Here is a 17,015-nt window from a genome sequence, read left to right as displayed (position 1 = left end):
TTGCCGCTTGCCTACTTTTAAAAGAAACAACAATAACAACAACAACAATGAAATACGACTTAAAAAACGGCATTTCTTTAGCCAATCAAAGCACTTTATTGCACTTGTATAGTGTGACGAGTGAGCCAATAGGAGACTCTTATAAAAGTGTCATTTTTGTCTTTTGAAGTCATGTGTACAAAACAAGTCACACACATTTGTACCGTACAAAATCAACACTATTTACATACAATACACGCGCAAGCTAGCACACCGACACACACACCTGATGGGACGTCCCTTTTTGTGGCGCTTTTTTTCGCCAGCCGCGGCCGCTAAACTAGCTGATATGCATAAACAACTCCCCGCCCCCTTTTTCCCATAAAGACTGGAGTATGACACATATTGAAAATATTCTACATAATCTGCGTCACAGTCTGCTAACGGCGAGCTAACGGCTAACCGCTAACCGCCGCCTGTTTCCCGGATGGACGGACAATATTCAAGTTCATCTGTAATAAATATTCCTCTTTCATCTGTCGTAGAGTCCAAATAATAATAATATTAATAATAATATCTGAGTTAGTGCACATATGACGACGGCGTAAAGTGTTTCGCAGTGACATTTCGGCGTGATTAGCGAAAAGAAGCAAAGTGGGAAAGAAAAATTGGGTTTCAGTGATGCGGTACGACATTTTCAAAGTGGCTTTTTCATTTTTTTGTTGTATTTTAAGTCATGCAAAGCGAAATGTTCTGCTTCAAATGTGCTGAAAACTTTGGCTCTTCTATTGCTACACTTTTAGCTTGGCGGTATCGAACGAGTGCTTCTCAAACTTGAGTTTTTTTGGGGGGAAAATGACGGCCGTTTGAGAAGCACTCTCAAAAAAAAAAATTGGACGGCGCCCTGACCTTTGTGGTACCCTGACCTGGGCGTCACACTCGCAACTCCAACGGCTTTTAATGAGGTCCCTCTCTCTCTGTCTGTCTTTCTCTGTCTTTGTCCACGGCAAAACCTGGTAAAACAGTAAAATGGAGCAAAATTAATTCCTGTAAATTTCCATGAGAATTTGAACGGCGGGAGATTCAAACTTGAGATTTTTTGCGGTCGTTGTTAAGACACCCATGCAAAAAAAACAACAAAAAATTACCCGCATGCGAGGGCATTACAGGACTTTAAATTGTTGGCGACGCAAACCCAAAAAAAGCACAAAAACTGCTGACTTAAAAAAATAAAGCGAGTTATTAATCCTTTTCCTGAACTGTTTTTTTAACTGTCTATCCTCATCTTCAAATTTCAGAAGTCCTATTTTGTTCCTGTGGATTGTTTCCAAGTTTGAGATTTCCCGAAAAGTGGAATACTGCATTCGGATCAGTCGCCATTTAAAATTTTTAAAGTTTTTTGGGGGGCTATAAACACAAAATACTAAAAATAGTCAAAACGACCCAATAAAACTATCACTTAATTTGACATTTTACCTAAAATGTGGGCGTCAACTTAATTTTCTGTTTTACTTAAAAAGTGGGCGTCGTCCTAAACGGCAAAGACCATTCGGCGACCGCTCCGAACGCAGCACCACGATTGAACTTCCCACCCGAGAAGCGACGCCAGGTGTCCCTTTTTTACGCATTCGGCCTCTCACGCATACGTGGGTTTTTTTTAAGGGGCGGGGCTAGGGAGAAGGGCTGCATATAGGGGCTACTAGACACACCTCCTCGCTCTTTACCTTTCCTCTCCATATAGATTGTTATGTCAATGTACAATATTTATATACCTATATATTGTTTTTTGTCCGTTTTTTTGTATTTTTTTACAAGAAGATCCTTCCTCACTGCACTACATGTTGTAAGCCACGTAGATGGGGTCCAATTGGTCCTGCAGGAATCCGTCCCGTAGGTGCATGCGTTGTTTCTCGCCGCGGGAATTGATGGGGATGACGCCGATGTCGGTGACCACCACCACGCCCACGATCAGGTAGTGCTCTTCCAGCACCGCCTTGGTTACCATGGGAACCAGGTCCAAGGCTTCCTGCTCAGAGCCTTCTAGCTCCACCACCACCACCAGGAGGTTGGTCCAAGGGAACACGGCACTGGGGAAAAGGGGGTGGAGTCAAGGTTAGCGTGGCGAGAAGTACGGTATGATACTCGGGATTGGACGGTACCACTCCATGATGCTCTTGTGGGCGCGGATGACCGACGTCTCGATGTCGATGGGGTGGTAGCGCATCCCCCTGAGCTCCATGGCCTCCTCCAAGGCGCCCACCACAAACAGGGCGTCGTGCCGCTCTGAAGAGAAAAGGAGATTTTATAAACCTGGCGGGCCGTTGAGATATGGAACTGTGAGCCAAAGGGTGTCAGACTCGTACCTCCGTTGGCGTCGGTGAGCTCGGTGCGTTTGAGGAATCCCAAGTAGCCGGTCCGGGCCCAAATGGTCTGCGTGTCCCCGAAGCTGAGACGCGAGTTGAAGTGGTCCGACTGTAGGACTTCTTCGCCGTAGCCGCTGTAGTAGCCGCTGCCGTTGTGGGCGCTGTGCACCCAGATCTGAAAGCGAGATAAAAAAAAAAATGGAAATGATGTTAGTGGGCTGAAATATAAAGAAAAATGGCGGTAGATGGAGTAGGCGGACCTCTCCCAGATGTGAGTCTCCCAAAGGGCCTTTGGTCTCGGGGTTGGCGATAATGATGCGTACTCCAGGGAGGATCTAAAAACATACCCATTATTACCTTCATTTCTACTACAATACTCTTTGGAAAGATTTTTGTCGAGTAGTATTCTCACCTTTCCGGACTCCATCAGAGGCAGGCTGTGAGGAGAACCTCTCTCCACAAGACGGACCCTGAAAAAGAAAACATCAGGGTTAGTAGATGTAAAAGGAAAACTTTTGGAGAAATGGCAACGCTGACCTATCGTGGCGGAGAGCCCTCATGTCCACGTAAACCGTGGTGGGGTCCGGTCCTGACGTACCCTGTTTAGAAAACAGACAATATTTTGATATATTTTTAGATTTTACTAAATCATTTTTGGACTAAAAACAGAAAAAAATGATTAAAAATGACAATTATTGATTTAAAAGGACGAAAAATCAAGAAATAAAATATACATCTATACTCTTCATTTGAATTTGATCCTAAAACAGAAAATCGACTTTTTTGGGCCGCACAAAATGATGTGAGGGGCCAGATTTGGCCCCCGGGCCGCCACTTTGACACCCACATAGACTATAGGTGGACAAGTATATAAAGTCAATATAGTATGAATAAAGGCAGCCTCGTTACAACAACAAAAATCAACCAAATCTGATTTTTTTTCTTGAGTTTTTACCTGCAAGCAGATGGCCAAGTTGACCCTGCACCCAAAGGCGGTGCTAACGGAACGCGGGTGCAGTCCCAGATCTTTGAAGAGCTTGGAAAAGGACAGCGTGAGGGACATCCGGGGCCTCTCCTCGGCCACCACCACGCACGCCCGCACCCGAGACAAATCCAGTCCGCGAGCCTGCGCGAGAAAACACACGGCCTTGAGGCACAGTGGCGAGGAAATTGGGCGGTCGGGAGGGACCCACCTTGAGGGTTTCCGTCTGGAGGCCCAGACCTTTGGTGCACAGCTCCATGACGCTGTAGGAGCAGAAGGTGTCTCGCACCCTCAGCTGGCTGACGGCCAGTAGCCACAGCGCCGGGTTGGACTCCAGCTCCACCGGAGGGATCAGGATGGACTGGTGGCCCGAGTAGACGCTGCGCGTGGGGAGGCCAAAAAGGGATGTCAACGCCATTTTAGAGATAATATTTAGATTTTTTCTAATAAATGGATTAAAAGAACTGGATTAAAAGCCCTCAATATTCAATTTTTTTAGATCTAAAACAATGTTTATTTTAGCTTTTTTAAAATATATTTTTAGATTTTACAAAATATTTTTTGACCTAAAAACACTGGAAAAAATTGATTAAAAAAAATGACAAATATTGATTTAAAATGGGGAAAATCAGGAAATTCCATATCCATCTATACTCTTCATTTGAATTTGATCCTAAAACAGAAAGTCAGCACTCATCATTGACTTCCCCGGGCCACACAAAATGATGCGGCGGGCCAGATTTGGCCCCCCAACCACCACTTTGACACACCTGTTGTAGTGTATCTAAAAAAAAAGTAAATGTCCAACCTGCAGAGACACCAGAGGACAAATCCAAGACCGCAGTAGGGGTCCAGGCAAATGGCGACCTCTCTGGACGGGTACAACTCGCACTGCAGCTTCACCGACCGGCAGAAGGCTCCCACGGCATTGTGGGACATCTGCGAATAGCATACAAGTGACGTTAGCCGAGACCGCTAATGATATCGTGATGAACGGACGCCGTCAATCTCGGAGCCGACCTGAACGCCGGCGAGCATGCCGGTGGTGGACACGCTGAAGTCCAAATACGCCAAACCGTCCGGGTTGGTGGGTTTGTATAAAACCGGGGGCTTTTTCTTTGGCAGGTCGTCTGCAAACACAAATACGTACACGCCATTGACCCAAAGGTTTTGTCTATGGGTCTATTTACATACACATACAAAGCTAAAACAAGCTAACAGTGAGTAGGCTAGCCACACATTTGCTATAATAAAGCTGCTATGCTAACACACGGCTAGCCAAGTTCCTTATGTAGCCATTAAATGAAGGCTAAGTGTATTCATTTCTTAAATTTGCTGAATTGTGGTCACTTTCTGGTGCAAAATTGGCGGCGTTTGTTTGGGTTACCGGTGTCGAGGACGGGCGGCCAGTTTCTGATGTCCACGGTGGCCGTGGCTTCTTTGGAGCGCAGAAGCTTGCAAATGACGGCCGTGGTCATGACGCAGGCCGAGTGGCTGACCTGGCGAAGGGAGGGCAAATACGGGGTTAAAAGCACTCCGCCAATAGGAAGAAGCCATAACGCTCCTACCTCCACGATCATCTTGACGGTGGGAAGCGTGGTGGAGATGTTCTGCGGGTGTGGCGGTCGCACCGTGATGGGAACGCAGCCGGCGTACAAGGAGCCGTAGAAGGCAGCGATCAGGTCGATACCTAAGCGGGGAGGAGGGATTTGGGGGTTCAGGGTTTTTCATTGGGTTGGAGGAGCAAAAAAACTGGGTTGATGGGGGTGACGTGGACCTGGCGGGTAGACCAGAGCCACATGGTCTCCTTCCTGGAGACCGCCTCGTTCCATTAGCAGGGTGGCTACGCGTTCTGCCCGCTTGTGGAGTTGCAGACATGTCAGGGAGTTGGAAACTGCCCCCTAGTGAACAAAGAGAGAAGAGCAGCTCGTCAACAATAACAAAATAAATAAATAATAATAATAAACAGGTGTTCTCACCCGCGAACTGAGCAGCGTGTAGAGAACGTGATCCGGCGTGGTCTGGGCTCGCCACTGCAAGACCTCCGACAGGAAAAGGAACTGCGAGGAGACCAGTCATCAGCCAAAAGTGAAATTCCCACACCACCCACTTGGCGGCGCTCACCTGGTCGTTGTCGTCCGTCTGTCCCAAATCTCGCCCGCTGGCCTGAGCGATGCGTTTCCCCGACACCAGATTTCCCACCATCACGGAGGCGGGGCCGATCTCTGGGGGACACGCGGGGGTGAGGCCAAACGTCCGGACGTTTGGTCGCCCGGACGTTTGGACGATGTTGCCCAACCTGGTTGCTTCTGGCGTGGTTTGGGCAGGTTGGTGACGCAGGTGTGGGGGCACATAAGGACGTTGCAGGGGTGCAGCCCGCCTTCCAGGTACAACTGCTTGATTTCAGACAGGTGGATGCCGCCCAACGGGGTCTTGGGGAGGGTGTTGGCCGGAACCAGGGATAAGCAGAACACGCCCACGCCGTGGATGCTGTCGATGGCCTGAAATCCATCAGGTGGTCGGAAGAGCGTATTAGTCTTTTGAAATGGATTGACGTTCATTTGTGCCTACCTGCAGAACCCGACTCATCCACTGGAAGCTGTCCTCCTCGGTGGAGTCGGGCCGTTGCTCGGCCACCACCACGATTCTCTCGTCCCTCAAGACGGTGACGGAGAAGACGGCTATCCTGGAAAATACAGAGGACGGCGTTTGGGGCTCATGTTTGGATTATTTTTTCTAAAGTTTATATAGTTAGATGAAACTATTCATTTTGACGTCCCATTTTTGGAACACTATCCCCCCACGATTAGTAACTCACCTCCCCCTGTAGACAAACTTCATGGGCTCCACCGCCAAAGCCGTGGCCACGATATCATCGGCATTGTGCCGGCGCCCGCTGACCATAATGAGTCCGTCCATCTTCCCCGTGATGAAGATCAGCCCGCCCGGTCCGATGAAGCCCAGCAGACCCGTCCGGGCGAAGGCGTACTCGCTCACCAACCCGCCACTGCCACTCACCGGATACACCTACAAAAGTGGGCGGGACACGTCAAACAACCCACTTTCTCTCCATTTTCCGCCGCTTAGTACTCGCCTCGAAGGTGTTCTTGGTCATGCCGGCCAGGCCGTAGTAGGACGTGCCGGTGGCCACGGCGCACACGCACATCTCGCCGATTTCGTCCGTCTGGCACAGCTGGGGGACGCCTTCGGGTTTCACCACGCACACCAGACCTGGACCAGAGGAGGTTCAAAAAGGGGGCGGGGCAAAATACGGCAGTGGGAAACACACCTCCTGGCGCCACCGTGCCCACGTCCTGCACGGTGAGGACGGAGAGACGTTCCTCGGTGTCCACGCGGACCACCCCGTAGCTGAGGCCTTGCATGGAGAGCACGCCGCGTCCTGGTGGTTGACTGCTGTCCTCCACCGGCCTGTGAAGACGAATGAGAGGGTTTTTTAGAACTTCGTTTGTTGGTAAAAGGTCTTTGGAGATTGGTGTTACCTCCTGATGGCGACCGTCAGGGCCTCGGGGGAGCTGGCGCAAGGGCAGATGACCTCGGCTCGCAAGCCCTTGGTCTGAAAGACGTTGAGGAAGGCGTCGCACGACGAGATGGACCCTGGCGAGAGACGGAGTTTTCACAAAAGGGGGATTTTTGATCGTCACGCTCCCGCCGAGGCGCTGACATGGAGAGCTTTTGTTTAAATGGAGAATAAATGAGCCGTGGTGTGTCGTAATGGGATAAAAGTTGAGAAAGAGACGGGCTATTTATAGAGTGCAATTATTGCAGGGGGATTGGACGGTGACGCTCCATTATGTTAGCTCAAATTAAAGACTTTCACTTTTTTGAATTCTACTTTTATTTTAAAGCGAAATGGAAATGACTTAAACATTTTGATCCTGTTTTTAAGATGTAATTTTATTTATTTTTCTACATTTTAGTCAAATGGAGTGGTTATTTTAAGTTGATAATGATCAAAAACGTTCCTAAATGTAAATTTATGGGAAATTTCAAATCGTTTTTGCATGTTTTTTGTCACATTTTACTTAAAAAAGACTTTGTATTTGCATTATTTGGATAGATAACTGAAACTATTCTGAGCTACAAAAAAAAAAACAATATTTAATTAAAATTTTGTGTTCTGATTTCTTTGTAATTGAAAGAAGACTTGATTTCTGGGTCCGATCTTTAAATTGTCATGATTTCATGAACAAAATCACCTTCCTATGCATTTTTTGGGGGTATACTAATTCAAAAAAGTCGAGAATTTGTAAGGAGTTGGAGTCGGTCTTACATGGGTTGGATCCGTCAGCCACTAGGAGCATTCTCAGGGAGCTCAAGTTGATGTCCTTCTGGTCCTTGTGGGCCACCAGAGCCCAGTGCATGTCCCTGGACTTGACACAAGACACCTTGGCTGCCAGACAAACAGACGGACGGACGGACAGATGTGAGCAGGGCGTTTGATTGGCCGGACGGGGTTAGAGCGCCTTTCCAGAGCTCACCTTTGTACTGGCAGACTTTCTGGATCCACGACAGCGGGTTGACCTTCATCAAGGAGTACGGCACGCTGATCACGTGCATCATGTTCATCACGCTCTGCCAACAAACACCGGATGGAAATCAAACACGGCGGACAATCGGGATTTGGCAATCGGATACGTACAACTAAGTGGAAGGGAAAGCTTGGTTGAAACCAGATCTCACAATTACCGTATTTTCGGATATATTAGCCGCCTCTGCTCAAAATACATTTTTTTGTCTGGGTATATTTTCTCTATTTTGAAATAAATAAACGTTCCGTATATATGGTGTTTTTGCAAGAAAATATGGCGTTTTTACAAGAAAATATGGCGTTTTTACAAGAAAAGATGGCGTTTTTACAAGAAAAGATGGCGTTTTTACAAGAAAAGATGGCGTTTTTACAAGAAAATATGGCGTTTTTGGAAGAAAAGATGGCGTTTTTGCAAGAAAATATGGCGTTTTAGGAAGAAAATATGGCCTTTTTGGAAGAAAATATGGAGTTTTTGGAAGAAAATATGGCGTTATTGCAAGAAAACATGACGTTTTTGCAAGAAAATATGGCGTATATGCGAGAAAAATATTTTTCTGCACATACAGATTACCAAGTGCGTGTTTTTTTTGCCTTACCGTCAAAATTCCATGCCACAGGCCCACGTCCTTCTTAAAGTCCAAAACGTTGACGATGGTCTCGGCTGGGGACGGAGAGACGTGTTTTTAGAACATGTTTTTGCCGTACGTACGTCGGAATGTGGGGTCTCACCTTCGGTGTAGCAGCAGGACTGCGTGAGGGCCTGGCAGTGCGTGAGTAGCGCGATCCGGGTCACCGTCACCCCCAGCACGCTGCCGTCTTTGCAGGTTTTGTACTGGACAAAGAAGACCAAAGTGAGTGAAAATGACGGTCTGGCGGTGGAGGGTTGGATCCCGGCGACTCACCTCGATGTAAGCCGTGTCGTTGTTGGCGTCTTTGATGTGAGGGAACCAATCCCTGGGCGGCTTGGACAGGTGCTTGGACTCGGTGACAAACCACAGCAGTTTGGGCCAGCCTTTGAACTGTGGGATCTCCCCCGTGGCGCTCTTGGGGAGCCCCTTGTGACAGGCGTCGCTGGTCAGCGCCACCGTCACGCCGCAGCTACCCAATAGGAATCCGATCTGTTGGCTTCCAGCGTCCTGCGAGATGAGAAAAAGAAGGATTTGCGGTCATTTTCTTGACAGTCAAAATGGCGACGGGCGCTTTTTGGGAAGCAACGTGTTTTATTACCTTGCGGCTGAGGGGAACCTCGATGGGAACCGGGACCACCTCGGCCAGTAGGCAGCCGTAGAACGCCACCACGAAGGCCACGGGGTCGTTGTTGGGGAACACCAGCGCCACCTATGGGTAAGGACATGGGTCGAAAACCAACACAAATTGGGGGGGACGTCACTCATGATTTACTTTCTCGGGCCGCACAAAATGTTGCGGCGGGCCAGATTTGGGCCCCGGGCCGCCACTTTGACACCATTGATGTAGAATTAAAAATGAAAGGCGCCACTTACCCTGTCCCCGGGCCGCACCATGGGCTCCTGTTTGCTCCCCAGTTTGTGGAGAATGTTGTAGGCTAGTTTGATACTGCGTGACCAAAGCTTTCCTGGAGGGGGGGAAAAAAAAAGATGTGAGCCTCCGAGCCACTAGGGGGAAACGAGCGCGCCTACCGTAAGTCAGGACGTAAAGGGGCTTGCCCGCCGTGTCCAGGCTGGTGAGGCAGGGAGCTTTCGGGGAGATGGTCCCCCATCGTTGGAGGGCGGCCTCCAGCGACGGAGGCCAGTTGGTGACCACGCCCAAGGCGTCGCCTCGAACCGCCATCATCTCCGCCCCCTCCGGACGAGGCTGATTGGGGTCCGGCTGTTGGACTGGACGAGAGGCAGTTGTTGAGTTAAGGAAACAATTGTCATTTTTTTCAAATATCGAATTAGTCACCTTCCAGGAGTTCGTCAAAGTCGTCGACGAAAAATTCCCGCAGCGGAGGCCGGCGAGGTTGCTTGAGCGTGTTGACCAGCTGCTGGATCTTGGCCGACACGCGACTGCTGACCGGTACGCCTGCAAGTGCAAAAAGTATAGTGTTCAGGTGGCGAAATGCGACAGAATGTAAGCTGTGCTGCAGCTTCTTATGAGGGCATATTGGATTGGATAACTTTATCCATCCAGTATTTGGGAAATTTCGTTGTCACAGTAGCAAGAAAGTGAGAATACAGACACAGAAAAAGACATTTTAGACATAAATAGATAGGTCATAAGTTAAGAAATAAAATAAATACATGAATAAATAAGCATGTAGAAGCATATATGTGGCAGTATATCGGATGATTTTGAGGAGACGTACCGTCGCCGGTCTCCATGCGCTCGGCGTTTCCGTACTTCTGCGTGTTGCGGGCGATGGTGCCCATGTTGGACATGGGATGGCGCTCCGTGTGGGAGTGGGGCGAGTCCGACGAGTAGCCCCTCACGTCCGGCGGGCCCGTGTGGTTTTCTGTGGGTCGGCCAGGTGGCAATTGAGTGGGTTTTGGGTGGGAATTTGCAAACGGGGACATACCGTCAGACTCTAGCGGCGGCGGCCATAGCATGTCGGAGCCGAATTCGCAAGAGCGCCGAAGAGATCCTCCGTTCTCGGCCACGCTCAGCACGCCTTTCCTCTTTAAAGACAAGTGACCGATGCCTGAAACGAAAATATTCAAATTGACAACTTATTGTTATAGCTAGGCCAAAAAAAGTGAGCGTATTTGCTACCGTGATGGGAGGGCACCAGGTGCGCCGGCCCCACGTGCGCCAAATGGGCAAAGTGCGAAATGTGGGCGTGGGCCAGCGAGTCGGCCAGCCGCCCGGCGTTGCCGCTGCCGCCGCTCTGCGTGGACGAGGAGGACGAGGACGTGGAGCCCGGGTGGGCGGGGCCCAGGCCCATGTGGGACGGGCGCCCCATCCAGTCGTCGCAGGGGCCCGCCTCCTCCTCTTCCTCCTCCTCCTCGTCCTCCCGATCCGAACCCGACGACGAGTCTGAGCACAGGGGCGACAGGCCTAGTGAGGGTCAGCCGGGGCGTCGGCCGGCGAGGCCGCGGGCGCTCACCTGGCGGCGTGTAGGCGTCCACCGAGGTCTGGACCACTAGGGAGCGCCGCTTGGACGGCATGGGGACGGCCACTTTGCGCTCAACGTGGCGGGCTAAAACGGCTTGGACGGCTTCTGTGTGGACGTCTGGCATAGGGGGACAAAAAAACAAGTCAATAATAATCATAAAAGAAAAACTTTCATGTTAAAAATAGGTATAGACATTTTCAGCTTCCAGTTTAATGTTAAAAAGAGACAATTTTGACCTTAAAAAAAGACTACTTTTAAGTTGAAATGCCACAGGTTTCCTGTTAAATAGCGCCAAGTTTCAAGTGAAAAATAGCAAGTTTAACGTTAAAAAGTGACAACTTTTACCTTTAAAAGAAAAAGACTACTTTTAAGTTGAAATGTAAGAGCATTCTTGTTAAATAGTGACAACTTTACGGTGAAAAAATAGCAAGTGTAACGTTAAAAAGTGACAAATTTAGAGACTTAAGTTGAAATGCAACAGGATCCCCATTAAATAGCGCCAATTTTAAGGTACAAAAAAGCCAGTTTAACATTAAAAAGTGAAAACTTTTACCTTTAAAAGCAACTACTTTTAAAAGTGCCAACTTATTCCATTAAATAGCCCAACTTTCACATACAAAAAAAAGCCATTTTAACATTAAAAAGGGACAATTTTAAATCCAAAAAGCAAACACTTACATTAAAACAAAACCACTTTCAACCTATTTTGCCCATGGAACATGTTAACATACAAATAAAGGAGAAAATGGCAGCCTTACCCGAGCGGTAACGTTCGTCTCTTGTTCCCGACGTCCGCCGGCGGTGGAAACGTGCGGCGGAGGGCGGGCCCATGGGAACACGGTGGGACATGGGACCTTCCATCCCTGCGGAGAGCGCCACCAAAATGGACACGCAAAACACACACCACCGGGGGGCAGCACAAAGCCACGCCAAAACGGAGAAGAAAACAAAAAAATGAAGATGAGGAGTCAGAAAAATGACATTTTTCTGTTTTTTGTGATCGGCGGTGGTGGAGTAGGCCCAAGCTGAGCTCCGACGTGACTGCGTTTCTTTTCAATTTCTTTGCCAATGTTAGGCTGGTAATTTTTGCCCGCCGCTTGTTTTTTTTCTCCCCCGAGTTTGAGGTGTGGGCGAAGCAGCGGCTAAAATTACCTCCAACGTGCGGAATAAACGCTCGGATCAGCTTGGACCTCTTCTTCTCATAACCCTTTTGAGTGATGTCGCCTGCAAACACACACAGGTGACGATGAAGCATGGAACGGGAGTGCATCTTATAATCCGCTCAATACGTCATAGCTATTTCAATGCATACAGGCCGAATGCTCATGTATTTTTATCTGTTAGCTTCAAATTTGAAAGCCCTGAAACACAAAAATATGACTATATTCCAATTAAAAGTCAGTATTTTAAAAGAAATGACTTTTAAACCCGGCCTGTGTACGACTTTTGACCCCCGGGGTCCGACTTTGAGCGCTAACCCGGCTAATTTCCCCACTCGTACTCCATTAAAGCCAACGCCGGACTAATTATCGATCGTCCGACTCGGGGACGAGGCAAAAAAAGCGCGGCTAATCACTCAACGCGAGCACGCCACATCCTTCTGGCGTTCCTCGGGGAGAAGCCATCTTCCAGCGAACGGGGAGGGAGTTGCCTAGCAACGCTTCCGAGATCGGACCACCATCTTGGATGGGAGAAGCGGGCTAATGAGACCTACGAGATGAGACGCACGGGAATGGTCGCCGAACGCCTGTTTAAGCTAAATTAGCTAAAAAAATAGCTAAATGCTAAAAAAAAAACTAAATGCTTTCCGCATCGTCTTTTATTTGATCTCCCCCGATGGCAAAAGGCGCGCACCCTTAAAAGCTCCATGGAAACAAGATCGGCGCGCACCAACTAGCATGCGTCACGCGCCGGGACCTTGGGCCGTCACGCTCGCATGCGGGGACCCGTGTCGTTAACCGCCGCCGCCACCGCCGTTGCGTGTGCGCGCTAAATCGACGTCGGCAGAAAAGCCAGTGGGTATCGCCGGTGATTCAGTGGGTCAAGACGTCGACCAGGGTAAAAATAGAACCGGACTTTAAGGGGAGGGGGGTGGAAATAAAACGGGCGATGGGAGTGGATGAGGAAGCGCAGGGTGGCGGATCGATGGGGTGGGCGTCCAATCCGTGTGAAGCGGGAGGGTTGTCGGGGATGGACAGAAGGCCGGATTGTTTACAGTCTTGGAACGGATTGGACGGCTACGAGGGAGGAATGGTCGGCGGGATTGAAGGTTGACTTGACAGTGAAAGATTGGGAATTGATGGGGGGGGGGGAAGATTGTCAGCCTTGAAAGTTAAGAGAATAAACAAATTTGGCTTTTTTTGCCTAATAAAAAAATTGGACAGTTAGAAACATTCAGCCAAAAATATAACTTAATACTACACGGAATGGATGTCTATAAGCCAATAAATTACTGTTACATACATTAAGGCCAATTTATCCCATGCAACAGGTGATCCAAACTGTGATTGAAACAACTTTTTGGGCCATTTGTTCCAAAACCCACTTTCTGGACCGCCACAAAAGCGGATCCCAACGTGCCCGACCTTCACCCGGACTGCCAGTGGGCTTAAGCGGGCGGGCGGCGTGTTTAAGACGCGTTGCACACTTCCAAGCGTCAGCTGGATCATCTCCAGCGTTTCTAGGGCGGGATGGGCGCCTATGAATAAAAGATGTGCCTTCCATTATATAAGGCACAAATGTTCCAATGTGAGGCGCTTGCTATGTCTTCCAGCAGCTGTGACTGAGCTACTACACATGCATGGGCGCGGAAGGGGGAGGCATAGGGGGGGGGTGGAAAAAAAAATCTCTTCTCCCCCCCCAGCAGGCCTGGAACGTGGGAAGGCCGAAAAGCTTGCTGCATCGCCGTGGCGTCGAAGCGCGTTCCCGCGTTCGGCGTGCACGAGCGCAGGTACCAGTGTCAACATCTCAAGGTCAAAAGCGGAAACGGGGAAGGGAGATTTGGCGTTAGGATGACAAAATACAAGGGGTGGGGGTCTGGAGGGGGGCCGGATGGCTCTCGGCAGCCGCCCGGTCGAGGCTGGCCGCCTCCGGCTGCTCGGAGCTCGTCGGCCCGGCGACTGCCTGACAAAACATCTGGGATGGGAGGAGCGCTTTGGGCCAAGGGGGTGGGGGGGGGGGCGGTTGAGAGAGCGGGAGGGGTGGGGGGAGGACGGGGGAGCGGGGCGGGGGTGCTAACAATTAAATTCCGTTAGTGTCGGCGTGGATGGCGATGAGATAACAGAGCACTCGAGGTTTGGTCGCGGGTGGGGTTTGGCCACGGAGGGGGAAAAAGGGGGTGTCTCGCTCGCGCTCGCTGCCACTTACCCTCTGACAGCTCCAGCTCCAACTCGGCCAGGCGGGCTCGAATCTCCAACGGTATCGGCGACGCCTCACGGTCCGCCATTCCGCCGAAAACACCTTCGGCCCGCGCCTCCTCTTCGTCGCTTCTTCCTCTCGGCGAAAGGCGCGCGACGACGAGAACAAAAGAAAGAGAGAAGGGGTGGTGGTGGTGCTGCTGCTGGTGGTGTTGGGTTGGGGGGGAGAGAAGAGTGTCGCCTGTTAGCGGGGGTCGGCCATGGCGTCCGCCCACCTGGAAAGGCTCGGAGGTCCCTCAAGGTTTGCTGGACGGGGGGCCGCTGGCGGTGGCGCTTAACTCGGCGGCGGCGGCGGGGATGGGGAGGATGAGGAGGAAGAGGAGGAGGAGGACGCGGCGGCTGAGCTGAGCTCGCCGAGCTTCGCTGCCGCTTTGCTTTGCTTGGCTCGGCGCTCGGGTCACGTGACGGGGAGCAGGCGTAGGGCGGGGCTGCAGGCATGGGAGGCGCCACAAGGGGGTGCTGCTTCCTAGCAGTCCTATGCATAGCAGTGACGTGCGTGGAATGGACTTGTTCCAAATGGAGACGTATTTGGTCAGCTGTTTACGAGAAAATAGGGTTAGTTTTGCGCAATAGACCACACAGAGAATTTATTTCTACTTTCCCAATCCTCGTGCTTCTGCCATGAATGGTGAGAAAGGAGACAAAAAAAGATTTGTGTCAAAACATTCAAAATATGGTCTGCAGTTTCTTCCAAAATGACACATTTGCCCTGATTAGCATATTTGAAAAAATATTTTAATTCTTTTGGACGTCTATTGTCGTTAGTGGAGAAATTTGTCAAAATAATTCAATAATTAAGATAAAAAAAGTGTCTATATTTCGAGATGGAACTTACCTGCCCTCTAGCGGACGCTCAGCCAAACTGCAACATTCCTGTTCTGACCCAAATAATAAAGCACACATTTTAAATACGTCACATTTCAACTCGCACTGTGGACTGAATACAGACCAGACGTTTTCCCATCAAAAAGGCACTTATTTAATTTTTTTTTAGTATTAGTATATACAACTTTATAAACTGACACATACATGGATAACATTTGACCCCCCCACCCAAAAAAAAACAACCCACAACAATCCAAACAGGTCAAATTCAAGTAAAACTTCACGAATAAGTGCTCTTTTAAGATCACTTAAATGTTCACATCTCAAAACTTAACTTTCAGTGGAAGAAAACGAGTTTAAAGTGTCAAATTCCTTCCCACGAATTAAACAAAGTAGCCCTTTCAAGAGGGAGGCTGCCAACCCTCCTACATCAAACGGATTGGACGCCTATTGTCGTCAGTCAGCGGCACTTTTTGTACGCCGTATATATTCGACAAAAAAGACATAAATGAAAAATATACATTTTTGGCTGATATCATAACTTAAAACCAAAAAAAGGGAAAGTGGAAAAAAGAAAATGGCCCCCGTGATGCCTGATTTTACATTCAACAAGTATACATAGTCTGTTGACGTAAAAATAAAAAAAAAAGCCAAATTATTCCAAAAGAATAAAACAGAGGCAGAGAAAATGAAGAAAAATGTAACTAAATGATAAAAAATGTGTTGATTTGGAGCATCTCTAACTATAATTTGTCATTTTCCTAAAACTTCAATATGGATTCCTCCAATGCTTGATACATTTTTTAAATGTAAATTCAGGGCTTAGAAAGGTTGAAAAATGAACCAAAACATCTCCATTTTGTCCCCTCACCCAGTTAAATTGAGGAAAATCAGAACAAACCTGAAGAAAAGCCAACCCCCAAAACCCTGTGAAAAGGTGAAACCCGACACCAGGTGGACATTAAACCCCACCCACCTCCAGGTGCGCGTTCAGGTGTTACCGTATTTTCCCTTTACTTCTCTTTAATGGGCGTCTTCTGGCAAATGGCGGCGTAGCTGAGCTTCTGGGAGGCCTGACCAATCAGAAAGTGGCGTCAAAGCGGGTTCGCGAAACCGGTCAATTTAAAAAAAGGGTTTTACCTCGACGTCGTGGTCTTCGGTGGCGTCGGTCGTGGGTTCCGCGGGCGGAGACGTCTTCTTGGCGTCCAGGGGAGGAAAATTGGACACTCCCAGTTCGATGGGCGTCGGCGGGCGAGGGGGCGGTCTCTTCTGTGGGCGGAGTTGATGTGAAGTTGAGGTGGGGGGGCGTGGAGGGTCAGCGGTGACTTACGTTAAGAACTTCGGCGCCATTGGCTGGGGGGCACGGGTTGTCTCGTCTCCTGGGGCCGCCGTTGACAAATCTAGGGTGACATTTTAAAAGCGTGTAAAAAATATATTTGTATTGAATGATTGTGTTGTTTATACTATTCAAAACGGTCCTGATGACGGGTTCCAACTGGGACTTGAACCGACGCCACAGGCAGTCGAGCGCACTGACCACCGAGCTACTTAGCTTTTATATTTGAAATGTGTAAATATTGACAAAAATTGGTGACATACCAGTTTTTCATTTTATAAAATAAAAAAAATAAATAAATAAAATAATTATCATTATTACAAATTAATGAACAAATTGGATGTTTGGCATCTAATAAATGGACTAAAAGTTTAGTTAAATACTTTGTGCCCTGCTTTCGCTACCTTCTTCCCGGCGAATGGGGTGCCGTAGCCGACTTGCCGCCGCGCCTGTGATTCGCCCCCGCGCCTCTGGAACCGGACCACGCTCGGC

General features: G+C 49.0%; 1 protein-coding gene across 1 annotated transcript; it reads right to left on the bottom strand.

The window, feature by feature from the left end:
* Window positions 1-72: 72 nt before the first annotated feature.
* LOC144209555 (disco-interacting protein 2 homolog C-like) lies at window positions 73-14,764 on the bottom strand. Its single transcript, XM_077735943.1, has 37 exons — window positions 14,313-14,764; window positions 12,099-12,170; window positions 11,705-11,809; window positions 10,938-11,063; window positions 10,604-10,888; window positions 10,410-10,532; window positions 10,200-10,346; window positions 9,797-9,916; window positions 9,532-9,729; window positions 9,376-9,467; window positions 9,101-9,211; window positions 8,776-9,009; window positions 8,603-8,705; window positions 8,470-8,534; window positions 7,824-7,917; window positions 7,616-7,735; window positions 6,825-6,939; window positions 6,614-6,753; window positions 6,419-6,555; window positions 6,143-6,351; window positions 5,896-6,010; window positions 5,624-5,825; window positions 5,449-5,549; window positions 5,304-5,384; window positions 5,102-5,225; window positions 4,893-5,014; window positions 4,712-4,823; window positions 4,345-4,454; window positions 4,133-4,263; window positions 3,536-3,704; window positions 3,298-3,468; window positions 2,880-2,941; window positions 2,755-2,812; window positions 2,603-2,677; window positions 2,343-2,517; window positions 2,139-2,262; window positions 73-2,066 (listed from the first exon to the last, which is right to left on the bottom strand). The coding sequence occupies exons 1-37, from the start codon at window positions 14,389-14,391 to the stop codon at window positions 1,814-1,816; spliced, it is 4,860 nt and encodes a 1,619-aa protein (XP_077592069.1). The 5' UTR covers window positions 14,392-14,764; the 3' UTR covers window positions 73-1,813.
* Window positions 14,765-17,015: the final 2,251 nt, after the last annotated feature.

Source organism: Stigmatopora nigra, chromosome 16, assembly GCF_051989575.1.
Source record: "Stigmatopora nigra isolate UIUO_SnigA chromosome 16, RoL_Snig_1.1, whole genome shotgun sequence".
In the NCBI taxonomy this organism is placed as follows: domain Eukaryota; kingdom Metazoa; phylum Chordata; class Actinopteri; order Syngnathiformes; family Syngnathidae; genus Stigmatopora; species Stigmatopora nigra.
The sequence above is the reverse complement of the archived record's forward strand: the minus strand, read 5'-3'. Positions and strand labels throughout refer to the sequence as shown.

Coding starts and splice junctions, on each gene's coding strand:
- LOC144209555 (XM_077735943.1), bottom strand. CDS start 14,391: ATGGCGGACCGTGAGGCGTCGCCGATACCGTTGGAGATTCGAGCCCGC. Junction 7,736..7,823: donor GAAAGTCTGCCAGTACAAAG/GTGAGCTCTGGA, acceptor TTTGTCTGGCAG/CCAAGGTGTCTTGTGTCAAG. Junction 5,826..5,895: donor GGATGAGTCGGGTTCTGCAG/GTAGGCACAAAT, acceptor GATGGATTTCAG/GCCATCGACAGCATCCACGG.